We start from the raw sequence: 27,951 nt of genomic DNA on the forward strand, positions 1-27,951 counted from the left end.
AGAAAATCATAAAGTCTTCCCCTTGTGAAAAAAAATTGACATTGTATTTACTGGATGCATCATCCTTCATACATATTATAGTTTAATAATTCTATTGTAAGAGAAAGAAACCCTAATTTTGCCATGGTTCATGTGGACTATCATGACCATATATATATATATCGTGATGGATGTAAAGTTATAATTTGCACAACATATTCTAGACATTGTTTATCTCTGAAGTTACACAACATGAGAGATGCAATCAAAATCACCTCAAATCAATCACAAAGGCTTCGATTTTGAAAAGATGATGAGTCTCTTGAGCTTTTTGTATCAAGCAAAATTATTGACTATACGTCTTACAACATCATAGTGTAAGAATAAGTATAAAAATAAGTCTTCGGCCGACCTACGATAAAAGCTGAACAGCCGCAATGGCAGGTATCTTTTCTCGCAGCTTCTGAGTTACTGCCACTCGAACAGTCATCACCCCGGCGGCTTGCCCTGTTAGCCGAACCTTAACAATGGGCTCCTCGATTTTGACTAGCTCAAGCTCACCACCACCGGTTCCTGCAAGGTATGGCCTTATCTCATCAAGTACCTAACATGGAAAAAGAGGCGAGTATCAGGCTTCGCATTCTGGCATCTGTTTGTTTATGTAATCACACAAAGAAATGGTAATATCAAGGCTGCCAAGATTTCAAAACAGTTCAGTACAATGTTGGCGGCAGAAAAACACCACAAGAAAGAAGTTGAACCACAAGGATAAGTTAAGAATTCTTGCAAAAAAAAGTCCTCCATCCAGTCCAAGAAATATTGCCATCAAGCACCGAAATCAATATCATTCTTAGTGATTCCAAGCTTCAGCTGGAAATAAATCACTAGAGGGTTTTGGTCACAAACTTCCATTTCTTGAACAGCAATCAAATCCACAAGGACTCCAAAATGAGATCTAACTTAGCTCTTCTCAGCAATAGCACAAGTGAATGGTGCAATATTCAAGCTGGAATCATGAGAATTATAAACAAGTGTTATCAACCAAGGGCATCAAGACATGAAAAAAGTAGTTTACCAAAGTCACCTCACACTGGGAAAATGCTTTATTGGGTTCATATATCAATACAATTTGGTATGAAAATTTTCATATCATTTTCTCTCATCAAGAGCTACACTTTAGCAATAGCAAGATTTAACTTCTTGTTTTTAACTTCAAAGGAACATAAGGCCTAAATAGATAAAACTCGCTGTTCTGAAAGTGTTCCAGACAGTGTTACATTGGAAGTTGCTCAAATACAATGCAACGAAAGGCTCATGTGTAATTAAACTTACATCTTTAAACCCTGTTAAATATATACTCGTAATAGCCTAAATGAGCGATCAACTGTTCCACAACGAACCATTGAATCACACCACAACATTTTTACGAGCCATGTCAGGATGCAATGCAACAGTCCAGTTAATGGGACATGATAAGTTGGAGACATAGTAAACTTTTGCTAACCGCCAAGATTGAGATCTTATATAACATGCATATATGTTTCAATTGTAAAAAAATTGACAAAACAAAAAGATATACAAAGGATGTCCAGACAGGTCGCTGTTCAGACCTTATGGAGACTATATTCATAGTTGGGTTTGAGCTCAGTTTGGTAAAGATGATTAAAGAATTAGACGCTTAGCATGAGAGTTGGAACCCACACCGTATTTCATCTGAATTAAAATATACTCACCTAACAGCTAAACAGATGGAACAAAGACAAGGAAAGGTAGAGGTAGCATTGTTTTATGTTTGATCAATTCTGTTTTCATGGTGGCAACTCGTAGATACTTTTCTATGTTTGAAGAAAAGTACATGAGAAATATGAAATGCACAAACACCAGAACATTTATAATAAAAAAGTAAAAAATAATGTCAACTAGCACCCCTAAAATATGGAAGGTAATTAGTTCAATTTAAAGACTAAAAATCTTCAAAAATCATGGACCTAAAATAACACTTTTGCGGTGACAATCATGACAAAAAAGAACATAGGACACATTCAGCATCCCAAATTTCCAATGGAGAAAACCACATATTAACATAATTATTAATATGCTATTTGTTACCTTCTCTATATTTTCTTCATTCAGCTGAAGACCAGTCTCCTCGTCAGTGATTGGTTCGACAGCAACTATATCTGGAATTTTTTCCATTAAGCGACGCTCAATGCCCATCTTCATCGTCATTACAGAACTTGGACAAGAACCACATGCTCCTTGTAATTTTAATCTTACAATGTTTCCATCTATCTCATGAAGTACTACATTTCCTCCATCTGCTATAAGATATGGTCGCACTTCATCCAACACCGACTCAACATTTTCAGCAGTTAGAGGTAACTCTACTAATGGATCAGGAGTAGCAACTGATTTAACCACTGTAGCAAAGAGAAAGATTGATTAAGCTAACATAGACCCATAAAGACAGAGGAAAGAAGAGGAGCATAGCATCCTATAGTTTTGGTTTTCTAAAAACAAAAAAAAAAGGTCAACCAAGTTAAAATGGCTTTTATACTGTGCTAAGAAATAGATAACCCTCATGCCAAACACCTTATAGGAAGACAGTGTTGCAATTTCAGACACAATGCATATACTTTGGAAAATATGATTTCAAGAAAATGAGCTTAAGACTGAAAGATACTTATTGTATGTCAATGTAGTCAATTGTATTATGTAATATGAGTATTTTTGGGTTTCAAAAATTATGTGAAAAAACAACTGATAGCACCATTCATCTTGTTCTTTGCAGTCCAACTTCTTTGCCTTTGACGAAGTGAAGTAACTTTGCTGGAGTTCTTACAACTCTACTGTTCTGTTTTTTTTTTTTATCATTCATGACATCACAATCTTCTCTCCTATCAACTTCCTTAATTCAGTTTCCAACTTAATGTTCCTCATTGTCCATTTGTCTACATTTCTCCAGGCACTAGCTAAAAATTTACATTCAGTTGGTAATCATGAATTGAATTAAAAGCGCAAGTAATGTACTTCGTAACAGGTACTCCAGATAACAGAATCAGAATGAACTCAGATTAGTTGTGTTTTTTTCGCTGCTTATTATTCTTCTCTTATTTAGCATCTTTTGACCTTGGAGTGTAGCATCAGTTACATGACTAGTAATGTGGTATCTTCTTCTGACTAATGTCTCAGATGCACACATTGTTTTCTATAATATGAAGTATAAAAGTTTATCTATTTCATTCTGAGACTTAAATACGGACTTGTGTAAATCATACAAACATTCACGACATTAAATTAGTTTTTCTAATAACTCTTTGATTAATCACTTCCCTGCAGCAACTTTATTCACTTCCGATATCAACAATTAATGTAAAAGATAGCGACAAAATATGCATTAAAATAATACTTATGGAGATTGAAAGCCTCAATTAGCTTATATTCCCATTCCTTTATGGAGCTTCATAATTATGGCATGAAGAGCAACCCAAGGGACACTGAAAAATCCAAATCTCCTGATAACCCAATCCCTTCTCCTTTTGACAGAAGACCTCTAATTGCCTTAAAACTATATGATCTCATATGGCGGTCATCAAGGGGGCACTTCATCCGGGGAAAAAAACGAACTTCGGTGATTGATTCATCAAGCGTAATATAAATAAAACCAGAATTAACAACGAAAAAGCATCGGCCAAACCAAACGAAATTGAGACCATCGAGAGGCTCACCGGCCGGCCTCCTAAATCTGGGAATCGACCGAAGAGCGTAACCCCTATGCAAGCGAAACCCGCGCGTCAAGATCGAAATCCTGGTTCCCCGGACGCCCGAATCCTGTCGTTTACACAGCGATACCTTGTGATCCCCGGGGGACCGGAAACCACCCCAATTCAAACCAAAAAGGAAGGGAGAAAAGAATAGCGGAGACAGACCTTGAAGCGGAGAGGACGGAAAGGCAAGAAGGCTGCGGCGGCTGAAGAGGAGGTGGCTTCGGTACAAGACGAGGGATTCGACACCACCGAAGTTTGCATCATAGCCTCCTCTCTCTCTCTCTCTCTCGAACAGGATGAACAGGAAGACGCCGGACGCGACGGCTGTCGAAATAGGAAACGACCGCGTGTCCACCACAACCTAACGAGTGGAGCAACGGACCCGAGCCGGTGCTAATTGGAGTCATGCTAATTAGCACGGCCAGGCGGCGAGCGGATGGCCAATTTCCACGTGGCAACTATTGTCTCTTTAACATGGTTTGACCAGCCATGCGACTAAAAATTTTGACCGCCATCGCCAAATCTGTGTGAAGTCCGCGACGTGCCTTCTTTCACGTGTATCTCAGTCGCGCTGTCTTGGCATGGTTCGTGCAAAATAGAACAGTCGTAACCGAAGCCGGTGGCTATCGGAGTCGGAATCATGTATTCTCTCATGGTTCATTTCCGGGCCAACAAATCATGCTTCTTTTAATCTCAAATTATTCTCACAACATTTGGGGTGAATAAATACAACAAATTTGGATAGCCTATTAATCTCAATTTTTTTTTTTTTTGTAGATCTCTTATTTCAACAAACAATTTATGATATACTTATATAAACTTCACTTGGGAATTTGTTTTATCATTGATGAAGCTTAAAATTAAATCATATTAATCAACTAAGTCAATCCATTCCAAATACCAAGTTCACAATTTTTCTTAGTAATTTACATTTATGTTATCCAAAAATATTACAACAATCATATTGTGATATTTTTTGTGTTTTTGTTTGCTTTCTTGTGTTTTGCACATGTTTTTGCTTAAGGCATTTACCCTCCCAACCCTTTTAAGTCATTTCTGGAATCTGATTCTTAGGACATGAATATATATATATATATATATATATATATATATATATATATATATATATATATTACAACAAGAAAACACATCTTGTTAGATCAGGAAAACAAGTGTACATAACTTGATCTTCATTGGTATTTTACTCATACTGACAGGCAATTAAGAAATTTGCATATTGAAGAACAAAAATAGAAAGGAAAAGGACAAAAAATAAAACAATAGCAACAAATAGAGTCTTTCTTCTGAAAGAAAGATGAAATCTAAATATTAATTCCAAAGGGAACATTTTGTTCATTACAGGCAGTGCTGTGTTCCCTGCAAACAATACACAACTTCATTTCAAAATGCAGCGCATATCACAAGAAACTGAAAATAGTAGACACACTGCAAGAACTGCTGTCATGGTTGCCCATTATTTCTCATCATTTCTCTGCTTTCAGTCGTGTGCAATGCTCGCGATCCTATCAACAATCTGCTTCATGGTTTTCCGTACTGGGAAAATGAAACCTGCTTGGAAGAAGTGATGAATTGAGTGTTATCTTCAATCAATCTGTTCCAACTAAAGATGAGGGGTTTTGTTCTCCTGCACGTCTGAAATATCAGCAGCAAGCTCTTCCAAAGAGGCTCTTGACGAGCACCGGGACAAGGTGCCTGATCCAATTGTGTTTGTCTCATCTGTCTCATCGACGGTTGATTCCAACGAGCAAGTTGATGTAGTAGTAGTTCCAAGTCGTGAAAGAACAGGATCACGTTTAGATTTCTCTTTGACTCTTTTGCACCAACTATGAAGCGACTCCCTCACGCTCTCAGCTATCAGAGATTTTTTAAATTTGGACCCCATCTACATTTTGTTACAGGAACAAAAGTTAAGACAATGGCATTAGGATATCACAAACAATAGATAAATGGCTTCCTAGCAAGCAGAAATTTTTTTCTGCATGTAAATGCCCATAATAGTGCAGAGCCTCTTTGACATATGTAGGAAAAATAAAAGGAACCTAACCAAACTGCAAGCGTAGTTAACGCACATCAATTATTTTGGAGCATTAACTCTGTGCTAAACAAGTAGCTACAGAAAGGCATCGACAAGTTACAAACATCCATTTTGAAGAATGGTGATTCAGACTATTGACCAATAGATAGCTAAACCAATGCGGCTCGAAGGGCCTGATGAAAAATTTATAGACTCTGGTTGTCACAAACTATCCTACACTATGTTACTGTACACAAACTGGTGGGCATATGTTTTCCAAGTGAGGAGAACCTTTAATTCTTTCCTTGTGACTTATTGTGGTCTTCTTGAGGCATCTTCTCGCCAAGCGGTGATTCTAAAATCAAGCTTGATATTCTCTTGAAAGATTTTGCATGTTGTTGATCAACTTCGTAGAATTTTAAATGGTTTACATAAGAGCCTTTGTGATGTATATGACCGCATTATAGGGTTCCTCTGGATACTCATTCTACAATGTGTTACATTTTTATAAGCATCATTAAATTAAATGAATGTCTAATATAGCATTAGGGAGGTTTTAATATAATGTAAATTCCTTATCAGCTTGATGACTTAGCGTATGCACTAGTCACAGCACTTGCTCCCCAAGTTTCAGATTCTACCAACAAGTACTGAAGCAAACTGACAATTATGGAATCGCTCAATGAAATTTATTGAAAAACTAGAAGCACCATAAGTGAAAAACAGAGGATAAGGTTCACTTCTTTTTTCTCTGACTAGGAAACATGGACTGGTATTGATTAGGTGAAACTTGCAGAATATCTCATACACAAAGAAGCTTGAAATAGCATTAAATTGCACTGGTCTAAAATTTTCCAGAAAAGCATATTGTTCATTACAGTCTTGCAATTTCTAAGAGGTGCTAGTATCAAGCACATGCAAATAGAGACTATTATATTCGTATATGAAAACATGACTATCTGACCCAGAAGTGTGTATTAAAATGCTAAAGAATGTCATGCTGATTAAAGGAAGAACAAACAGTTTAATTTGAAGTTTAACCTAACCTGAGAAATTATCACATTCAGGGGTAACGTGCTGTAGCTGCACCAAAACTGAACTAGTAGCCTGCAACATATAAGAAACCAACTCAAGTCAATGAATGACATTTTCTTAAGTGTAGTGTATGAAAATTGCATCAAAATAAATACATGAGATTCAACCTAGACGACTTGAAAGATACTGGATGCATTTATCTTATTCTAAAGGAACAGAACATACATACACTTCTTTTTTGTATCTGTAAAGCCACTAATGATTCCCTGTAAAATAATCAAATTGCATCACATAATTGGTAATCATGTTCCACGCTGATGATCACTGCACTATCTTCTTTGTCTTCTGGGTGATGACACTCAGTTCTTTCATTGAACTCGGTCCTAAACTCCTAATTGGTAATCACCCTCCTGAACTATCAACCCAAACCTACAAATCTGTTAGCTACAATTTGTGTTCCTAAGATTTTAATTTTTTAACTCTCCACATGTTTTGTGTAATCTCAAGTCTCTCTACCTCTTGTGGCACCCCGAGTCAGAACTACCTCGATTGGAAAATTTCAAAGTCCAACCTAATTAAATTATTCTAAAGTAACAATGATCTAGAGGATGATAAATTAGCTATAAAATAGACCAAAATATAAAATAGACCAAAATATATAAATAACATGAGCATAGCAGGGCATTAGATCAACTGCTAAAAGTCATAGATCTGCAAAATCTATCATTTAAAATTAGAAGCATGTAACACGACTATAGACAAACTTACCCGGAAACCAAGCGAGTGGCAACCATAAAATGATTCTTCATGAAACATGATTGAGAACTTAAATCCCACTGTAAAAAGAGATTATATGTTAAAAATACAATAAAAGAAAAGACATTTAATGTAAAATCAAGAGAGTTTCATGTGTACATTCAACTTATCAGTATAATAAATAAAGTGTTCTCTCTGCACAAATAATTGCTTTCAACAAGTATTTGCAAACACAAAGAACCTACTCATGAGCAAAATTGCTTCAATAAGAGAAATACAGAACCAAGCAGATAGCTTAGCAATAAATTATTCAAGAATGTCTGGAGAAGACCAAATACATTTTTAAGCAAGAGTGCAGAAGAAATATAGTGAATGCCATCTTACCAAGGACCAAATGAATGTTGCCATCTCAAAAGCATTCTGAATGTATAAAAGGAATGTCAGAACACAATAGCAACAAACTATTATGTAATGACAATTATAGAACTATTATGCAGTAATTTTGTCATCATCACCTGAAAGGAAATAAATTGTATCAACCACAATAAGATTTCTGGTTTTCCAAACCAAAACAGATCATCACGTGGCTTTAGTTGTGTCCCAACACATGGATCTGTTGCCCCAACAACTTCTAGAGCTAACTGAGCAATGACATGTTCGAGCTTGGTCCCCACCAGCACGACCAACTTTTTTGTACATTCATGGAAAATATAAAAAATATGCTTTTGAGGAGAGTAGCCCATATTTTGGAAGAAAATGTGATGGAAAAGCTTACAATGGCAGGGACAAAGGATAACCAGAAGTATATATTAAGCCCTGCAAAGAGGAAGAAGGATAAGATGATTGGATGAAGAAAAGAACTGGCCATGAATCAATTACAGAAAAGAAACAATATTGAACGAAAGATGACTTGCCATGAATGTTCACAAATATACACATTATTGCATACACCCAAAGTGGCCAGCTGCAACATCAATGAAGGAAGCATATTGAAACAGCAAATCATTATAAATTTAATCTTGTTAAAATTGGAGGAAAATGCTTATGCTATTCATAGGAACACCAAGCATGACTGGGATCAAAATGTCAAAAGAAGGAATTAGGGAAGCAAGATTCATCAAAATTATATATGAAAGTTAAAATATGATTCCAGATGATACAGTAGACAAGTAAGAATATCAAAAGAATAATTAAAGATATTTGGTTAGTAAACTGCAAGAAAATAAAGGACTGTAGCTTTAAAGCAGTATATGGCCTACTTATATGAGTGATTAGTAAGTATTAAGTCTGTACTTCCAGTACCAGATATTTATGACAACCCTTGGTTATGGTTCTTCTCTTACGAGATACTATTGTTGGTGAATACGGACTTCTTACAGGTGAGGCTAGAAAAGAACTAGATATACTTGTATCAAAAGATCCAAAGAGTTCATATAATGTACTGAACGAACCAAATACTTCATGGCACTTATTTTAAGAGGCATAATTTTTCTCTTTGTAACTGAAAGATCAAATGAACCTATTATAGTCTACACTCAAACATCTACATTCACTAAATATAGCTGAATAGCTGACCTAGCAATTAATCTGTCCATATAACTAAGAACTATGTTAAGAAACCTAGAATTAAATTATAAATTTAATTCTCTCACTTTACACAATTCCACCCAAAGTGCCCCTATAAATAAACTCTTAAATCTAGTATTTTTAACAATATATGAATAGAAGAAACATATCAAAATATATTCAGAAAACAAGCATTACAAGTCTAAGTACTGCTAGGACTTAACGTGTCCATGCATCTCAACACTTGCAAGATGGCACATGGAAAAAGCATCACTAAATGATTATGTCCAAAAATAATTAAAGTTTCGCCCTTGATCAAATTGCTTATTTTGTGTACCTGATGCCAACACTTCCATGAAACTCATCTTCCATGCTCCGCACCATATATTTGTGAAAATTATAAGAAAGTGGCAATTTGTGATTCTGAAATGAAAGCATAATTCAAGTATACCAACAAAACAACTTAAACACCTAATGCAATGCATGACAATCTAAACCTTACAGCCATGGGATGGCTAAGAGTAATTGCCCAGAGAAAGAAAATGTTAATGTAACAATTATGTAAGAAAGCTTCATGAGAAGGGTGTAAAAATCAGGTAGCATTAGAAGCAATTTGAACTGAGATACTCACAGTGATGAAACCTAAACGCAATGCCATGTAATCTGACTTGGCTATAGATCCCTTAAATTGGCGGAAGAAACAAAGCTACATAGAGTTTGAGAGCCAATGTCAGAAATCAGAAGCATATTGATACTGATTGATGGCCAGATCATCACTGATTTTTTGTCATCTTACCAGATGAATGATTGAATAGTTGCTTAAAAAAAATAGAAAAAGATCATCCCTGGTGCCTAACTGATTAATTGAACAGTATTCAGGATTATTGCTAAGTTTACGAGCAAACAAAATAGTACACATATATTCCAATGTCATTCCTAGCAGAATGGAAAAGCTCCTCTGGACATCAAAGGTACTAGTCATGGAATCAACCTTTTTGCTTGCTGGGGTAAGGTTATGTTCAGTGACTCCCTGCATTGCAGAGTCTTGTTTACTTGGTCAGCTTTTTTTTTCTTTCTTTCTCTCTTTTTAGAAGGAACAAGATACAGAAGTAAATTTGATCACTTCAGTAACTGTCACTTGAGAAGCTTTTACCGTTTTTCACTCATCTACAAAATCCAAATATGTACATTAAATTTTAGTGAGAAAAATAAAATATGAATGAGTCATAGATGCTGCTTGAGAAAAGCATTCATAATTCAACTTTCAAGACTTCGTTTCCCATAAAATCATATTCTAATATTCTTAAAATTAAAAGGTTGTAGAAGCTTAACCAGCAAAGTTTCAATTTAAGTCTAATTACTTTTTGAGTATATCTTTTGGAAGAGTTAGGAGACACTCAATAAGCATAAAGTAATATTTTGTGAACCTCGCCACAAACATTTTATTATTTCGTCATCGAACCTGCCATAACTTTCCAAAATAAAATTAAGCATGGAAAATAATAGCACATCAAAAATATCCTAACAAATAAAACATCACACCTTAATAACATATTCTTGCAGGATTATAATTTTTATCACGGATATCTATAGAGTCTATACTAGGAATTAACATGACCTCAAGTCAATAGTATCTCAAAACCAAATCACAAAATTCATTATTTAAAAGGAGAGGAAATAATTAAATATTTGATAATTAATCAACACAAGATACCAATAACAAAAGAAAGATTTTCCAAGATTTTCATTTGTCAAATTCACATTGTCTTTGTTACAACTTCACAGAGGTTCATTTGAGAACATCAAGTAGTAAATTTTTAAAACAAATTGTTCCTATGTATCACAAAACCGTAGGATAAAGCCCGAACTACACATCTTATCTAAATCTCACCATCCAAATAAGAATCTTGTTCTTGCTCCATGGATGAGATGCATGATGAAAAACAAAGGTAGACTGTCTCTTCATCATCCGATTCCTCCTTGCTTCAACAAAAACAAACAACGTCAAGTCATCCGGCTAAACAATCACAGAACTCCAATCAAATGAAAGAGGCATGTCAGTGCAATAGCAGAAAGCAATGCTATAAACAAAATTCTTCCAAAAGTCTTCTTAGAGCAAGGAATTTCACATGCTAAAATGTCGTTCCATAATTCTATTGGCTACAACATCATTCTTTCCAAAGATGCTCTTTTAGAAATCATTTTCACCAAGCTTCTCATTGCAGAATTTCCCATAACCGAAACATTTGTAGACTAACTTGAGAGATGTGTGTGTGTGTGTATTTTAAGGGAAAGCAGTTATAAATGAAGGTTAATCAAGTTAGCTTTCTGAGCCAATAGAAATAAATCAGCATCTAATTTCCAAGTCAATGCAAAATCCAATCAAGCCTCTCTAAGAAAGAACTTTAGACGGATTCAACCCACCAAATTGCCTTTAGTAGCTTGTTGTTGTTCCATCAGCTGATACTAACAATTCTATTAAAATAAGCAATGAGTTGACATTCACCCAACCAAAGCACCTCTATTCACAAGCCATTCAGGAATATTCCGATGGCTCATGTACCGTGTACTTGTCAATTAAGAAGAATTCCTGAACAAAGATATGGGAAAATACATCATGATTTTACCTTGCAAGTCCTCACTGGACATTGGATATGCTTGGCTCTCCCATTTCCTCCAGCTGTAAATCTTCGTGGCAATCAAGAAAACAATTTGATGACCAACACAGAAAACCAGCCTCCATATGCCCAAAGGCTACTCAAACCATGTTACCTTAGTCATGGACAGAACGACAGTGACGAAGCTGTACGCCACATGAGTGATCCCAAGAATGAACAGGAAGCGGTGGAGCTGCTCCAATCCTTCGAACGGGACGAAGGGTTCATAGCCCTGAACACGAAGATCCATCAACCAAATTCTCAGCAGCCGAGCAAATTCGATAAGGGAGTCGCCCACCTCTGGACAATGATTCGCAGACAATCCAAGCAGCTCCTTCGCAGTCTCCACAGCCGCCGAACGATTCGAAGCCGACATCGGCCCCGAGTCCCCGCCGGCGAACAGATCCTCTAAGTCGCTCTCGGAGCAGACGTAGAAGCGGCTGCTAAAGAGCGAAGAAGGGACGCAGATCTCGGAGATCCACCTCGCCGTCTGGCTCAGCATCAACGAGATGAGACCCAGCAACATGAGCTCTTTACGTGTCAAAGAAAAACCACCACCGCCACCACCGAGAAAACACCATCAAGATCCGCCGTTTCTTGCAGAAGCAAAAGAAGGGAGCCGAAATGGATCAAGCGAGTCGTCACCTTCGCGAATCTTCTCGAGGGCGGCGAGCATGGCCTTGCGCTTGGTCTTCTTCAGCCACTGCCGCGTTCAAGAACTCGGAAGGAGTGGGTTTGGGGATGAAAGGAGACATTTTTATCTTCTTTTCTCTTCTTGGCGAGTGGAGAGAGAGAGAGAGAGAAGCTTTACCTTTCCGAAGCGGTAGATGGAACGCTCGACGAGGAAGCAGACGGCGACCATCGCGGTGGTAACGGTGGCGACGGACCACGTCGGCGTCTCCGCAAGAGACCTCCCTTCGCCCATGTTTCCTCGTCCTCCTTCCTCCGGCGCTTTGCTCGCACAGTATCGGCGAGCAAGAGGGACGAGGGAGCAGGTGAGATGAGAGTCGTGTGTGCGCCATAATTTGAGGGCGGGCGTGAGATGCGAGGAGGAAAGCGCGGTTCTTTTCCCCTCCCTTTCTTTATTGCGCGGAAGGAGAAGCGAAGGCGCCGACATCCACATGCTCGACGGGTAGACGCAAAAAACGCGGGCCCCGTGGCACGTTCTCAGACTGACACGGCAGAGAAGAAGTCTTTGGGGATGCTTCATCGGGGTAGCGTACGCGAGCTACGCTTTTAAAGGCGTTCAATGGAGGGAACCGTTGTGGGATGGGAGAAACGTTGATCCCTGTCTCCGACATGACAGGGGAGCCTCGTCCGAATCATGAAGCGTGAAGTGTCAAGTTCGCAGGGACAAGGTGGGGAAGGACATCTCGTGATGGCACGTGGTGTGATGCAGCCTCATTTCTCTTCGCTGTTGTTTATTATTGTTTCTTTTTCTATCATTTGTAAAATTATTATTATATATATTATATATAATATAATGATTGGTCCAATTGACTGTCAATTGGGTCCGGTGAGAAGTCAAAATTGGACGAGCTTAATGACCGTTTCAGTACCCAAAAATGGGTAAACGAAGTGAAGTGCATTACATACGTCAATCACTGAGTCATTGGTAATCGCAACGACAAGTCAAATCTATCGATCAACATATTTATGATTCTGGATTCTGAGATCTCACGGGCCTAAATAGAGGTGGGATATTTGGGCCGGATGGACCAATTCGGCCCACATTCCTTTCGTCAGTGAGTTTGTACGGTCGTGATAGAAGCCCTCCATCGACATCACCCCGCGCTAGTTTTGAAGGGAAAAGGCAAAAAGGAGTGCGAAACCAGTCTCCCTCTCTCTCTCTACGCCAAACAGAAGCCCTTCCCTCGCCTTCGCCCTGGAACGATCGAGGCCCCTCGTTCACTCTTTCGAATTTCTGGAGATATCAGGTAATGACTCTTGTTTCCCTCACATTTTTTTGAGTTTTTTTTTTCTTTTGGGTTCAGGTTACGATTGGTGAAGTTGCGATTGTTAGGGCGTTCGCCGTGTTTTTTGTCGATTGGACTGTTTTTTCGGGTAGATTTGGGTCAGATTTGATCCGAGGGCTCTGTAGATTATTTATGGAACGCACTTTCGTCAGCAAACGGCTATGATGTAGAAATTTCTGATTTTCTTTTGGTTGAATGGAACGGTAGAACTAGAAATTTGGTTGGGGAAAAGAAAGGGCATCAGTTTTGAGTGAGAACCGGGAATCACTGTTGATTCTAGCGTGTGCACGTTGAGGATTGGGGTTTGCTTCTTGTTGTTAAGATCACCAAGTTGAGTAGTTCATCGTGTTTTAGGGGGAATCGACTTTTTGGGGGTTTGCTTCTTGTTGTCTCCCGTCTCTTCTCATTTCTTCTTCTCCCCTCTCTTCTTCTCCCGCGTCTCCTATTTCTCTCCTGTCTTGCCCTCTCCTGTTCTCTCCTCCCATCCCAAACTGTGGATGCCTGTCTCCAGGGAACTTTCTGTATTTGCTGTCACAGCACTGCTCGGACAGCAAGCTTTAAATATTTGTTGGATGATGCACCAAATGAAAAGATGACATGGATGCTATAACTATATATGTTGGTCTTCTGTATAGCACTATAGCTTTTGATGTTAATAATACATCGGCCTATTAATGCTGTTACAGTTTTTGATCTTTTAGTATATGTTGGTTGTGCAGTTAAGCAGATTTTAAAGTAAATATTGCAAGTGTAAATCATCCACTGGTATTTGGAGAGAAAAAAAAAAGAAGTGTACAAGCACCTAGTTAGATGTATCCATCATCTTTGAAATTCTCCAAACAATTTATCGTCAACCTGATTCCTCAACCTCAAGTGCTTATCTTGTTCAGCACACTTTATGCATTCACAAATTCTTGATAGATTAGCACTGCACAGTGATTGAAAATGAGGAACTGAAGTGCTTAATAATGTCTTGCATGTATGTGTAGTTTTGCGTTTGCCTTGACTTTTTTGCAGTAAGCGTTGCTTCTAATGCCAAAGAGTTATTGTATGCCTTTTTCCGGTCATGAAATAGGAAGTGTGCATTTGGGCAAGGTCACAACTCAAAAATTACAATATCTCTGAAACAAAGATAGTAAAAGCAAAGTTTTATCACAATACAAATAACAATAGGAAGTATGCATATATGTTACCAAGGTTGCTTCTTCTGCTAAAATATGAGATGTTGTAGTATTTTGGGTTACTCTGCTCGGTGCATGGCAAGTTCCATTGAACTACTGTGTTATTGTTTCAATGTACAGCTATAGCTAGTCACTGCAATATTCCATCGAGGAAAAGTGACTGCTAGTGCAAGTTTCTGGGATGATCATTCTTCATGTTGCAGCTTTTGCATGCAATAATCAAGACATTGTTGTTTAAGTTCTATTCAAATGTCAACCCAAAGTGATACATCATGTATAATTTATGTTTAGTTTGGAATACTTCCAAATGGCGGTTTCGGGTATTTATAATTTAATAAAATGATAAACATAAAAATAGAGCTTGTTATTATCCCAGGATGTTGTTTGTCTTCTGCCTATGTAATTGAATGTTTAACGTTTCACTTCTGCTCTGCAGATTTTACTATGAGGTAATCATAATAACAAAGGCAAGCTGATGTAGGATGAGAGTGGCAGAATATTTTTTTGATAATAGATGAACATAACAGGGAGGAATAGAAGATAGTAACTGAAAGATAATAGGAAAACAAATGGGTAATTACTAGACTCGCTCAGGCTCAAGGAGAACATTCCTAGGATGAAGGCCTCGCACCACCCACAAACAAGGTGGGAAAGAACTCAATTCATCTTTTTTCATTGATCCATTACATGTTCTAGCCCGTTTTATAGGCTCAAGTACAAAGATTAAAAGGAAATTACAGAAATAAGAAAAATTACAATCACATCAAATCAAATATACAATCTATTCTTTCCTTCGAAGAAGATAATATTCTTGAGGGACAACCTTCCATTCTTGATGATATTATTGATTAATAGACTTTCATCTTTGTAGAAATGAATATTTAAGATCTCCAATTAAGATTTGCAATCTTCAATCAATAATGAATTTGATTTCTTCTACTTTTCCTGTATTTATTTCCTTTTTCTTTTCCTTGTATAGATGTTGCCATATGACAATTTATAACAAATGCAAAATATCTCAAAACTAATAAAATTTATTCAAATAACATATAAACCAAATTGCTCCTGCATCACATGCTAACTGATGACTCTTCAACTTCAAGGCATGTCTACTGATAAATAAAATTCTGCTTGATATATTTATTCTAGTTCTTTTCATGTCTACATAATTTGCTTTTGCTTGGTCTTCTACCTAATAAAATTTCAGGCCCTTAGATGCATAACAGAACTAAGTTGAAGTCTGCTAATGAAGACAAATCTCCTAAGGTCAACTGGTGCAATCATGCATCTGCTTTTGAGGATTTTTCCTGTCAAGACAAATTTTTGAGCTCAGGTTTTTTGTTCTCTTTACCGACACAAAAACCTCAAACCCAGAAAAATGTTGATCAGATGTTGTGTACAAGGTATGACTGTTCTAAAATATTTTGCTGCTTGTCTGTTTGACTTGTCTGCAGAACATATATCTTTTTGCTCAATATCTTAAAGATGCTTGAAAAGACATCATATATGAATGTGTGATGGCAATAACAGATTTTTCAGAAGGTGCCTTTAACCATTGATTTCAGAGTCGAAAAGTCAGAAAAGGTAAAATAAAAAGAAAATATCCTTTCAATGGCTCATACTAGATTGCTTTCATACTGAAGCAAATAGACTTCTCAGGCTGTCTCTGTAGATCATATTTTGCCTATCAGAAACAAAAATATACTGCTATGTATTGAAATTGATAGAAAATTGGATCCTTTCAGGCTCCATGAATCACTTTGATTGCACTGAAAATCTACTCTAGTAAGTGCTAAAAACATGTACTAGTAGTTGTAGGCCAGGTTCTTTCAGTCTATTTAATCGTCTTCTTTCATTTTTCTCGAACTTCTATTAAATTGTTATGATAAAAATCAGAGATAAAAAAATCTATGTAGGCATAGTTTGCTAGATCAGGATTTGGATTAGTTAAGTCTAATACGATTGGGATTAGCAGAATTGGTCAAATTGCATCAGTGGGATTAGGACTGCCTTACTGTTTCTCTAAGTACTATGCAGATAAAGCATTGAAAAGACACATGAAGCAAAAAAAATTAAGTTGAAGAGAGCATCCTCAAGATTTTAGGTGAATTATGAATCCTGTGATATCTCATTTCTCTAGCATATCTATGTTTTTGTGACATTAAGGTATCCTATCCTCTTCTTTTATCTAGATCTTATCCGCTGTCTAGCAAACTGTTGACAACAAACTCCACAATAATCATGGTAGACACAAATGCTTTGGACGTAAATAGTAAACATAACAGTAATAGTGTGTTTTTCTCAAGGATTGAAATATCGTACTGTACCGGAGTTTGGACGTTCGCTCGGTACGGTATGATACTGTATGCTGAGATCCTACTTCTGTAGGAACTAGTTGCCACTGCAGCTATTCTCAATGTCTATCTTAGATTTAATCAAGTAAATATATCTTATGTGCTTTCTGTTAGCAACACGAAACATGTGCTCATTCTGACTGGATTTTTATTCTTAAATATGAACTATCAGGTCTATTGCTTGTGAAGTTGATGGAAGCGAGAGGCTACAATTGTTACAAGTTGAGAAGGTATGCTTGAGTATGATGATTAGAGAGGTTTCTTCTTCTGAGTATGAATAATCAGTTTGAATTGTTGAAGTTGAACCGATTCTTCTGCTCTTACACTTAAAATTTGTTACCATTTGAGCTTAAACTAGGACAAAGGATAGATGAATAAATGGTAGTGGTTTGTCCTAGAATTAGCTTGTATGTTCTTTCTTTTATGTTATTCTGATATGTTGGTCAGTTTTCTTATGCTGGAAAGTGTGGCAACTGGATGTACTATTCTTTTGATCTGTGAATTGAATCATTTGTCAGGCCTGGAAAGCTCTTTCGAGCATGCAACTGGCTTGCAGGAATTACTTGATACCTGGTTTAACTGCTCCAGTACAGAACCATAACAAAGATCATCTTCGAGCTCCATTTACTGACTCATCCAACAATGTTAAGAATGTGGATACTTCCCAAGTATTTAAAGGCCCATTCCATGAAAATATGCCTTCTCATGTCAATTACAGTTCACATTCTAGATCATACCCTCGATATGATTCACCACATTATGCAACAGACTCATTGCTAAAAAGTACTTGCGATAAGAACAATAATGTAGCTTCAGAAATGGCACAAGTAACTGGAGCACAAATGCAGAGCTCTGCCACTCATCGGGTTATTGATGACCATGAGCTTGTGTGTACTGCTGCTGATAATCTTGCTGATGACAAGTTTTTAGATGCTCTTGATGATGATGAAATATTGGAGGTAGGATTTACTGATTGTTGTTGTTCAGGCGGTTCTTGCCTAAAATCAATTTGCATATGGTTGTTGGCATGAAACTTACATTTCATTAGATTATGTAACACAGAGTATTGATGTTGACCAAATAGTTATGGAACACTATCAAGTAACTGCCACACCAGAAGGATTTATGTCTAAACAGACACCTTTTACCCCAGTTTCCAGTAGAAGTTGTATGGTAATCCCTGATGAAAACATGTTGCCACCAGAACTACATGAATCATGTATTCATGGCTCCAAGGTATGCTTTTCAATGTTATTTATTTATTTTGCTAGCAATCAGCACATTCTTCATGGTATAGCCAAACGTGCAGCTAGCTCTGTGTCCAGAAGCTGCAATTCATCTGCAAGAGATGAAGGATCAGCTCATTGCTGTATCAAATGAACTTCTTGATAATGCTACTGAGCTCAGTCCTCAGGACTGTGAAAATCTTCGTCAAAAGCGGTTTGTCCTTGTATGAGTGTTGTTCTATCACTTTGTTATGTGAGAAGTCTTTTCTCACAAGTCAATAAATTTTTATGTCAGGTTATATCTGAATAAGAAGATCCAGCTGCTTGAGAAGTACCTTTGCAGTCTAAATCAAGATGAAGAAAGACAGAGATCACATTCTATGGCATCATCAACTACTGCAAGGGGTTTTGGACCTGAGAACCCCACAAACAAATATATGATAGATCCTATTAGGTTTAACACCCAGGTTCATCTAAGAAATGAAACAGGGAACTGTATGATGTGGAGCTCACCTGCCCCATCCCACTATACAGATAGGTTTGATGCTGCACCCTTGGAAAGAGAAGTGTTTGCTCCAAAGCTTCAGAACATTAATTACGTTGAAGGATCTGGAGATATAAAGTGGAAAAGTTTAGATTTTCCATGGACCAAGAAACTCGAGGTGATTTCTGTTGCCTGATATGGCCTTTCATCTTCATTTTTTTTTGGTTAATAGTAATTTATTACTTCTTTCCAGGCCAACAACAGAAAAGTTTTTGGAAATCACTCATTTCGTCCTAATCAAAGAGAGGTGATTAATGCAACAATGAGTGGATGTGATGTCTTTGTTTTAATGCCAACTGGTGGTGGGAAGAGCCTGACATACCAGGTACACGTTCCATCGAGGACTTTATCTACTTCATTTTGAAGGTGGTGTTTCCCCTGTTTAGCATATTCAAACATTCAGTTCATTTTTTTTAACCTTCATCTTTGTGGCAATGATCATTTAAGCAAGCAATACACATTTGCAGTTTTACTGTTTACAGTCCCTTATGTCTTGAACCATCAAACACATAAACGAGTATTATTTTGGCAATTTTATTAGAGGTACTGGATAGTTGAATTTTAGAGACATCCTAAATGTCATTTCCGAAAGAAACATTCTAAATGTCATTTTCCAAAAGAAAGGCAAAACGTCTTTATAGAAGCTCATATATAGCATAGACAGCAAGAACACTATCAGCTGTTTTGAATATTACTTACAGAAGTTTTCTTGCAGCTTCCTGCTCTCATCAGCCCTGGAATAACATTAGTAGTTTCACCGCTTGTCTCACTCATCCAAGATCAGATTATGCATTTGTTGCAGGTTCTATAAACAATTTGGATTTTTTTTTCTTCTCAAGGAAATACCATAGGGTATCAACTGAGTTGTTCCACATTTCCATTTTGATCAGGCAAACATTCCCGCTACTTATCTTAGTGCCAGTATGGAATGGGTTGAACAACAGGAGATTTTTCGAGAATTGATGTCTGATTCTTGCAGATACAAGCTGCTGTATGTCACTCCAGAAAAAATTGCTAAGTGAGTCTTTTCTGCGCATGACTAGGATTATCATACAAATATCATATGTTATAATATTATTCAACTGTTGCATGGTCTTTAGTTCAGGTAAGACTACCAATGGCATTTCTACTTGAATGCTTTTATGTCCAGCATCATGGCATCCAACTAAGAAAATTACAAATGATAAAAAGAAATTTGACTTGTGATTTTGTCCTCAATGGAGTTCAAAGGTGGAAAAAATTTCATTCAGCTGACCACAAATATTTGGGACCTTACATCTTGTTGAATGAATGACAAAAGTATAGTTGTTCTTGAAGTCATTTGACATCCAAGACTCGTTCTTGAATTTTCATCCGAACAAAAGGCCTGAGGTGAAGCTGGTGCTAACCTGTAAGGGCCTGAAAATCAAGATAATGAAAAGGCATTCTGATCAAACAAATAAATTCTAGGAGATGCAAATATACAAGTTTGTTTCCAACACATCAAGCTGCATGTGGACCGTGGGTTCAAAGCTCATATGTGATTTGACAATGCAGAATCGAATTGATGTAGCATGAATGTCAATTATTCTTATATTAGGTCTAATCTGAAGCCAGGTCTATTAACATGTATTTTTTTCATTCTTTTAGTATTTTAAAGTTTATTCTGTATGGACAATAGTTTGGAGTGTTTTGAGTTATTTTTCATGTAATCTTTCTTTAACAAAGTTCAGAGGAGGTGCCTATGAATTGCATTTAAGTTAATAGCATGTCCTGTTGTTTCGATACATTTTATTCTTCCTGTTTTTCTTTGTTCTTTCTGCTTTTTTGTCTACCCATGTTCTACCTGCTATCAATGGGGCTTTCCCCCGCGTGCAATATGGTTGTCTTTTGATGCTACAAGGTTTTCTTAAGTTGCATAGATTAGATAGCCTACTAATACTGAAGCTATTTCATCAAGTTCTGTGTTTGTCGAAAACAAAATTTTGCTTATTTGGGTAAGATGCTTTATCTTTAGAAAATCACATGGTAGATGTGAGATATAGTTAGGAGGTGTAAAACTGTAAATAATCCTAGGATTCAATTTGAAACTAATTGACTTGTACTTGCCAGTTCTCTTGGTTAGATAATTTTATGATATGAAATATGTTTAATCTCAGGAGTGATGTTTTATTGAGACACCTGGATTCTCTACATTCTCGGGGATCACTTGCTAGAATTGTTATTGATGAAGCTCATTGTATAAGCCAGTGGGGGCATGATTTTAGGCCCGATTATCAGGTTGTGCAAAGAATCCTTATTTCAACATTTTTGTAACTCGTTCACTTGGTTTAATCTGATTTCATTGTTCATTTGCCAGAGTCTTGGAATTTTGAAGCAGAAGTTTCCAAAAGTCCCAGTGCTAGCTTTGACTGCTACAGCAACTGTCAGTGTAAAGGAAGATGTTGTACAAGCTCTTGGGCTTGTGAACTGCATTGTTTTTCGACAGAGTTTCAATCGTCCAAACTTGTGGTCAGTGCCACTGAACTACATATCAATTGTGACTTTGATTTGGCTCATCTGTTTCATTTTGCAGGTACTGTGTAATACCCAAGACAAAGAAGTGTTTGGAGGACATTGACAAATTCATCAAAGAAAATCATTTTGATGATTGTGGCATCATCTACTGTCTCTCAAGAATGGACTGCGAAAAAGTGGCTGAAAAGCTACAGGTTTTCTTTTGAATTATATGCTATGACCTTTTAGAAATTTTGTCATGGGAAAACCAAATCTTCTCTGATTTGTTGACACTTTTGTTCTTTTTTCTATTGTTTGACTACTTTGTGTATTCACACCAACTTCTTTTGTCAAAAATCAAATCACATATATGCATTTTTATTGCTTTTATTTGGGTCCCAATGCTTCTTGAATACCATTGTCTTGGACTTTGTTTTTCTTTTAAAATCCACAAACCAGTTATTCTCCAGCAATGAAACTTTGGAGTTTGGATCACATCTTCTAAATGCAAGTTGCATTTTCAGTCTAATCCTTGTAATATACTTTTCTAATGGGATTTGAGTAGATGTTGGTGTCAAAACATTTAAATTGCTATCAGGAAATGGGATATGGTTGTGTACCATATATATCCAACCAGATAGCAAGGAATAGAACTTGTGGGTCTCTTAGAATAATGTCAAGAGATGGAAAAAAAAGCTAGTAGACATAATGATGTTTAAGGTTATGTGAAAGAAGTTGTCTAAGTTTTGGGCATAGAAGTTCATGCATTTTGTCAGAAAATATGTATGCTATTAATGATGCATTAACCATATAGAGGATGAATTTTATTAAGAGGAGCCCATTTATGAGAACATTCAGTCTCTAGTGGATGCTGCGTGACTAATGTACTAAGCATTGGTCTTCCGTGAATGCCATTATGTTCAAATTTATCCTGGATTTTGCTGAAGACATGAATTTTAAATGTATATTAACTTTTCATTACAAATTTTATTTTCTAAATTCAATCTTATCGGTCCTCATCCTTGTGCACATGTCTGTTTGCAAGTTTTGAAGTTACTGCTTTATTGATCAGTGTCAACTTTCACCAATATCTGCACTTGCACAAACTAATACATATGCTTGTAGAATGCAGAAAAATATAAGCATCTCGTGTTTGACATCAACTAGAACAAGCTTATGTCCCAAATATTTGGTTTGGGTTACATGGATGTTCTCCTGTCATTGAGGCCTTTGTAATCTAGAAAATATTTGTCTGACTTAATCCCCTGTATAGTTAATTGATTCATTAATATTAAATTACAACAATAATGCTAAATTGGTGAAACTTCAAAAGCCTCCTTGAATTTTTATAAAATTATAATGGGAAATATTTACTGCTATGATTATGGTTCTCTGTTAACCCTTCTTTGCCGTTAAATGACCCCAAAGTTTGAAAAGATGGAACATTTTTACTTTATTTTAAAAAAAATTATAAAATTTTATGCTTTCTAAACAAGTTATGAGTTTATACTTGTTTTACCATTTGATTGTGCTTAGTGAACCCTGCCTATCATACAATTTCTTCTGAATATAATTGTTTTTGAACAAGCTTGTCTGTGATGAACTATTTCGTGGTAAACTCAGCAATCTTGTGATAATCTAATCAACCATCTACTATTTTAGAATTTCTGGCAAGTGGCAACTAGATGTTTATCATGTCAGAATGCTGACATTTCCTGATCCAGAAATTTAGGAAGAAGTCTATTTAGTCTTTGTTGAAGTTGCATCAATCTTTCATCATCTGTGATATGAATATCTTTTTAGTTTCCCCTATTGATATTTTTGGATATTTTAAACATTCTCTTCTTTTTGTGGAGGGAGTACATATTGCATCTATTGGATGTAGTTTTTTCCTTTGTTATTCTTTATTGAGAGGGCCTTGTTAAGAATGTTACTTGGTAGTGCTAATAATTTTGGATATGCTTGTTTTCTGTCTGTCACCATTATGCTAAGAAATTTTTAGTTTCTCATTTAACATTTTCCAGGAATTTGGACATAAAGCAGCATTTTACCATGGGACCATGGACCCTCTTCAAAGATCATATGTGCAGAAGCAGTGGAGTAAAGATGAGATCAACATAATTTGTGCCACTGTGGCATTTGGAATGGGTATTTCTCACTTATATGTATCTGAATTTTGTCTGTAAATAAATTATTGCATTTATTGAAATATATTAATGATACATGAAAATTTTAGGTATCAACAAACCTGACGTTCGTTTTGTTATTCATCATTCTCTTCCAAAATCTATTGAAGGTTATCATCAGGTAACTCCTAATATGCCTCTGTTGAGCCAGAGCAGGTTAGGCTTTGACTGCAAAACATTTTTTTTCTTTTTGACTTTTTAGGAATGTGGACGTGCTGGTAGAGATGGTTTACGATCATCTTGTGTACTGTACTACAACTATAGTGATTATGTAAGTCAATATATGGATGTTTTTCAGCGTACCTCTTTATAACTTTAGGTATTGAGTAACATGAACCCCTTTTCTTTTTATCTTGGGAACAGATTCGTGTCAAGCACATGCTTACCCAAGGCATGATTGAGCAAAGTCCCTTGGCATCTGCATCAAGACGCAATTCGTTTGTCAGCAATGATAGAGTGTTTGAAACAAATATTGAGAACCTTTCACGCATGGTACATCAACTAAGTTGATGCTTTTCATTTTCAGCAATGGTTAGCACATATGTAGAATCTGATAATTTTACTTCTATTGCAGGTTAGCTATTGTGAGAATGAAACAGATTGCAGACGTTTACTACAACTGATTCATTTTGGTGAAAAGTTCAATCCAGACAACTGTAAAAGAACCTGTGATAATTGTTCAAAACTGTTGACTTGGGTTGAGAAGGATGTAACTGATATAGCAAAGCAAATGGTTAGTGTTGATCAATTTCTATGTCATAGTATAATGGCTTCATCTGGCAACTGACACATTTTACTTGCATTATATTTGTTCGTAGGTTGAATTAGTAATATCAACTGGAAAGCAGTATTCAACATCTCATGTTCTGGAAGTATACAGGGGTTCCCTGAGCCAAAATGTACACAAATTCGTGTGTGAAATCCTTCCTCTCTGATGGTAGTAAACTGGGCTTGAGCACTTAATGTACTTTTTGCTGCAGGTTAAGAAACATAGACATGACAATTTGGGCCTTCATGGAGCTGGAAAGCATCTGCCAAAAGGTGAAGCATCAAGAGTTATTCGTCATTTAGTTGTTGAAGATATACTTGTGGAAGATGTCAGGAAAAGTGATATTTATGGATCCATTTCTTCTGTTTTAAAGGTATATATATATCAGAGATATCTTTACCTTCTACTCTACAAGTGTTTTTTTCTTTGTGATTCTATTAACATGGCTTCCATTTGTTCCATGTGGTGTGCTTTCAGTTCGATCTAAAATTGAATATCAGTATCTATGCGAGACTGATTTTGATTCTGCAGGTAAACGAGTCTAAGGTGCAAAAACTTCTCTCTGGAAAACAAAGGATCATATTGAGGTTTCCACTTTTTCCTTGCTCTCTTCAACTAGTCTTGTTTCTTTTTCTTGTTCTTAGACAACTACGACTGGAGGATTCGCCTAAAGAATTTGCAGGAGCCTTCCGTAAGATAAACAATTGTTGACTACACTTTTTTCTCTGCTCTGGGAACTTTAGTTGCTAAGTCCTCGGGGAGTTACAACAGGTGGACCATAATGATTTCATACTCGGTTATGGTATTACCTTGATATGGTATGGTTCTTTGGCTTTCCAGACTAAACTACTAGATCAACTAGGTAATGAGGGTATGACACGGAATACTCAATGAAACTACTAGATCAACAGGTGGACCACCACATGAAATGAAGACATTTTATCGGATCTATTCTCAAGGATGAATATTTGGTTCATTTAAGACTGAGATATAAGTCTAACTTCTATCTGCATCTGATGATGATTTCTTCAGATGTATTAGCAGAACTAGTTTAGCATGTTGAATCTTAGAGGGCTCTAGGTTGGACTGGATGTTGAACCATGGAATGTTTAATAAAAACTTGTTATGAAAAATATTCTTGTTGAAGGGTGGCCTTTGACACATCATAAATACAATTGATCGATATGTAAATGTAGTATGACAATTGGAACTTGTCATAGATGTACCATGTCATCTATGACGTAGCTATTAAAAATCCTGTGTGGTCCTGACCGATTGTCATTGAAGGCCCTTGTGATTTTGATCACTGGATTGTAGGTTTTTCACAATGCCAGGTGCAAGCAACTGATTGAGCAGGCAGAAAGGCTCATTTTTAATTTACTTAATCGACAATGTTAAATGTAGAACAGGATACTGTTTCTGAGACACTAGGAAATATATATCACTGGTGTAGAGTCATACAGTGTCAAGATTTCTGCAATGTGGAGGGCATACTGTCAGAAGTCATCTTCTTTGATTTCCCTGCTTCTTAGTTATTAGATCAAGTAGCTTTCTAGTTCAAGATTTATATTTCATAAGTTTTCCCTCTAATCTACTATGCATGGGAGATCATGTGAGTTTTGTGATATTGCCTTCGAAGCTATATATTCCCTATGTCACTCACCTATGCAAGTTGGCTTGTATTTATTCATGGTAATAATTTCTCATAATCCGCATAATACTATGATGTTTTGAGGTAGAGTTTGTATGCATGCCTATGTTAGTGTTCATTGTGTTTATCCTATTACTGGCCGTCTGATTCCAGGTTAACCAAACTTTTTAAAATAATGACAAGGTAGAGGTTGTCTTTTGCTATGATTACAATCTGCAATTGCTGGTGCTATAATATTCAAAATACTATATCAGAATTTCAGATTAATGTTGAAATTTGATAACGTTGATGTCATAAACTTTTGCTGTTATGCAGGTTTCCTGCTCCTGCAAAGGCATCTAAAATGAACAAACCTGAAGGGACACCAGCAAAGGGTTCATTGCCAATGAACACAATGACATTTGACATGGGCGCTCAATCAACAAATGAAATTGACCTGGTAAAATTCATATCCACTGTCTTAATGTGCCTATCATATAGCACCTCCTGGAGAACTATGTTCAAATATTATTCTATCTAATTGCAGAATCTTTCTGTCAAACTTTATGCTGCTTTACGTATGCTGCGAACAGCTCTTGTAAAAGAAGCTGGTGAGGGGGTCATGACATATCACATATTTGGGTAAGCTCTGTTTTTCAAATTCTTCATCACATATGCACAAATTAATGCACTTACCTTTAATTCCTTTCATGCTGATGCTTGATGAATTCCCATTCCTACATCAGAAATGCCACATTGCAGCAGATTAGCAAGAGAATACCAAGAACCAAAGAAGAACTTCTCGAGATCACTGGCATTGGAAAGTAAGAATTTGTTACATCTACACCATTAATCAAGTGCTAAATATGTTGACTAATTTGAGTGCTTAATCTAGGGCAAAGGTCCATAAGTACGGGGATCGTGTGTTGGAAACTATAGAAACTACAATCAGAGAGTACCGTAAAACGAGTAGGAATAGCAGCAGTAGCAGCAATGATAATGCTGATGGAACAAAGAAGCGGAGGGGCTCAGCAGGCAGCGAACCAGGTGCTAATGATGATGACTTTGCTGAAAGCACTGTGCAGTCAAAAAAACGAGTAGCAAAACTAGTAAACAGCCAAAATGGTCCAGCAGACACTACAAGCATGTCAGCTTATAATGGTCGGTGTATAGATATCGATCTTGATGGTTATGAGATGGAGAGTGAGGATTCAGTTCCTCCTACGAGGCAGGGACCCCCTGGTCGAGTTCTGCCTCAATGGTTAACTCCAGCAAACCAAATCAACAGCCACATAGGTGGCCTTTTTAAGGAATATGCATTCAAGAAATAGTTGGATAAGCGAGATGGTTGCCCTTTCTGGTTCCTCCTGGTGATTTGTTTCCAGTCTACAAGGTCATCCATTCTGTACATCACATCCACTTTGCGGGCTGCTAACTTCAATTCTGCTGCTGGAAAATGTCTTTTGGGTGCAAGGTCAATTTTGATGTCTGGTTAAAAGTCTAGTTAGGGTGGGTGGGAGGTGCAAAGAGTTTGGAGGAAACGTGACCAAATTTTTGAAGCCATGTTAATAGTTATGCAAGGCACAAGTAGTGATGTATACTTAGCTGCGCGATGCAATTGCAATTTTGATATACTTTTTTGAGAATTTGTAGAGCAATTGCGTTCTTGTAAATTCCTGTCTACTACACCAAGCCAAGGATCAGATTGTCTTTATGGAATAGGAGGGTGCCCAAATTTCTGGTTTTCTGGCCAAAAAACTCTTGATACTTAAGATGATTGAATTGGTGCCATTTTGGTTTCCCTTCGGATGATTG

At 36.8% G+C, this 27,951-nt stretch overlaps 3 protein-coding genes across 5 annotated transcripts; 1 reads left to right on the top strand and 2 right to left on the bottom strand.

Moving 5' to 3' along the window:
* Positions 1–239: 239 nt before the first annotated feature.
* LOC135676446 (nifU-like protein 2, chloroplastic) lies at positions 240–4,088 on the bottom strand. Its single transcript, XM_065187626.1, has 4 exons — positions 3,909–4,088; positions 3,708–3,810; positions 2,089–2,399; positions 240–583 (listed from the first exon to the last, which is right to left on the bottom strand). Exons 1-4 carry the CDS (start codon positions 4,008–4,010, stop codon positions 392–394), a joined length of 708 nt encoding a protein of 235 aa, XP_065043698.1. The 5' UTR covers positions 4,011–4,088; the 3' UTR covers positions 240–391.
* Positions 4,089–4,947: 859 nt separating this feature from the next.
* Positions 4,948–12,858, bottom strand: LOC135676447 (MLO-like protein 4). Of its 2 annotated transcripts, XM_065187627.1 has the most exons (15): positions 12,607–12,858; positions 12,441–12,498; positions 12,094–12,326; positions 11,911–12,027; positions 11,766–11,826; positions 11,030–11,121; positions 9,770–9,844; positions 9,476–9,561; positions 8,487–8,536; positions 8,348–8,388; positions 8,088–8,258; positions 7,957–7,992; positions 7,585–7,652; positions 6,828–6,888; positions 4,948–5,649 (listed from the first exon to the last, which is right to left on the bottom strand). In XM_065187627.1, the coding sequence occupies exons 1-15, from the start codon at positions 12,718–12,720 to the stop codon at positions 5,368–5,370; spliced, it is 1,545 nt and encodes a 514-aa protein (XP_065043699.1). In that variant the 5' UTR covers positions 12,721–12,858; the 3' UTR covers positions 4,948–5,367. The 2 variants fall into 2 exon arrangements, with proteins under 2 accessions (XP_065043699.1, XP_065043700.1); XM_065187628.1 differs by lacking the exons at positions 4,948–5,649; positions 6,828–6,888 and having other exon boundaries at positions 7,581–7,652.
* A 739-nt stretch (positions 12,859–13,597) lies between these two features.
* On the top strand, positions 13,598–27,947 carry LOC135676448 (ATP-dependent DNA helicase Q-like 4A). 2 transcript variants are annotated; one of them, XM_065187629.1, is made up of 25 exons: positions 13,598–13,732; positions 16,160–16,355; positions 17,479–17,536; positions 17,825–18,265; positions 18,369–18,542; positions 18,616–18,746; positions 18,828–19,194; positions 19,270–19,401; positions 19,792–19,878; positions 19,967–20,094; positions 21,215–21,335; positions 21,415–21,566; positions 21,631–21,766; positions 23,576–23,699; positions 23,788–23,858; positions 23,940–24,008; positions 24,101–24,229; positions 24,312–24,470; positions 24,556–24,636; positions 24,718–24,879; positions 25,038–25,093; positions 26,473–26,596; positions 26,684–26,778; positions 26,883–26,960; positions 27,032–27,947. In XM_065187629.1, the coding sequence occupies exons 2-25, from the start codon at positions 16,168–16,170 to the stop codon at positions 27,465–27,467; spliced, it is 3,699 nt and encodes a 1,232-aa protein (XP_065043701.1). In that variant the 5' UTR covers positions 13,598–13,732; positions 16,160–16,167; the 3' UTR covers positions 27,468–27,947. The 2 variants fall into 2 exon arrangements, with proteins under 2 accessions (XP_065043701.1, XP_065043702.1); XM_065187630.1 differs by having other exon boundaries at positions 13,628–13,732; positions 16,168–16,355.
* The last annotated feature ends 4 nt before the right edge of the window (positions 27,948–27,951 follow it).

Source organism: Musa acuminata, chromosome BXJ1-6 (assembly GCF_036884655.1).
Source record: "Musa acuminata AAA Group cultivar baxijiao chromosome BXJ1-6, Cavendish_Baxijiao_AAA, whole genome shotgun sequence".
Lineage (NCBI taxonomy): Eukaryota > Viridiplantae > Streptophyta > Magnoliopsida > Zingiberales > Musaceae > Musa > Musa acuminata.

What these genes read in the sequence shown, in the direction of transcription:
- LOC135676446 (XM_065187626.1), bottom strand. Translation starts at nt 4,010, where the DNA reads ATGATGCAAACTTCGGTGGTGTCGAATCCCTCGTCTTGTACCGAAGCC. An exon ending in CAGATTTAGGAGGCCGGCCG is followed by an intron (nt 2,400 to 3,707) that starts GTGAGCCTCTCG and finishes TCTTTGCTACAG; the next exon opens with TGGTTAAATCAGTTGCTACT. An exon ending in ATGAAGAAAATATAGAGAAG is followed by an intron (nt 584 to 2,088) that starts GTAACAAATAGC and finishes TTTCCATGTTAG; the next exon opens with GTACTTGATGAGATAAGGCC.
- LOC135676447 (XM_065187627.1), bottom strand. Translation starts at nt 12,720, where the DNA reads ATGGGCGAAGGGAGGTCTCTTGCGGAGACGCCGACGTGGTCCGTCGCC. An exon ending in CCATCTACCGCTTCGGAAAG is followed by an intron (nt 12,499 to 12,606) that starts GTAAAGCTTCTC and finishes TGAACGCGGCAG; the next exon opens with TGGCTGAAGAAGACCAAGCG. An exon ending in CCTCGAGAAGATTCGCGAAG is followed by an intron (nt 12,327 to 12,440) that starts GTGACGACTCGC and finishes TGACACGTAAAG; the next exon opens with AGCTCATGTTGCTGGGTCTC.
- LOC135676448 (XM_065187629.1), top strand. Translation starts at nt 16,168, where the DNA reads ATGCATAACAGAACTAAGTTGAAGTCTGCTAATGAAGACAAATCTCCT. An exon ending in ATGATGATGAAATATTGGAG is followed by an intron (nt 18,266 to 18,368) that starts GTAGGATTTACT and finishes TATGTAACACAG; the next exon opens with AGTATTGATGTTGACCAAAT. An exon ending in TTCAATCGTCCAAACTTGTG is followed by an intron (nt 21,567 to 21,630) that starts GTCAGTGCCACT and finishes TTCATTTTGCAG; the next exon opens with GTACTGTGTAATACCCAAGA.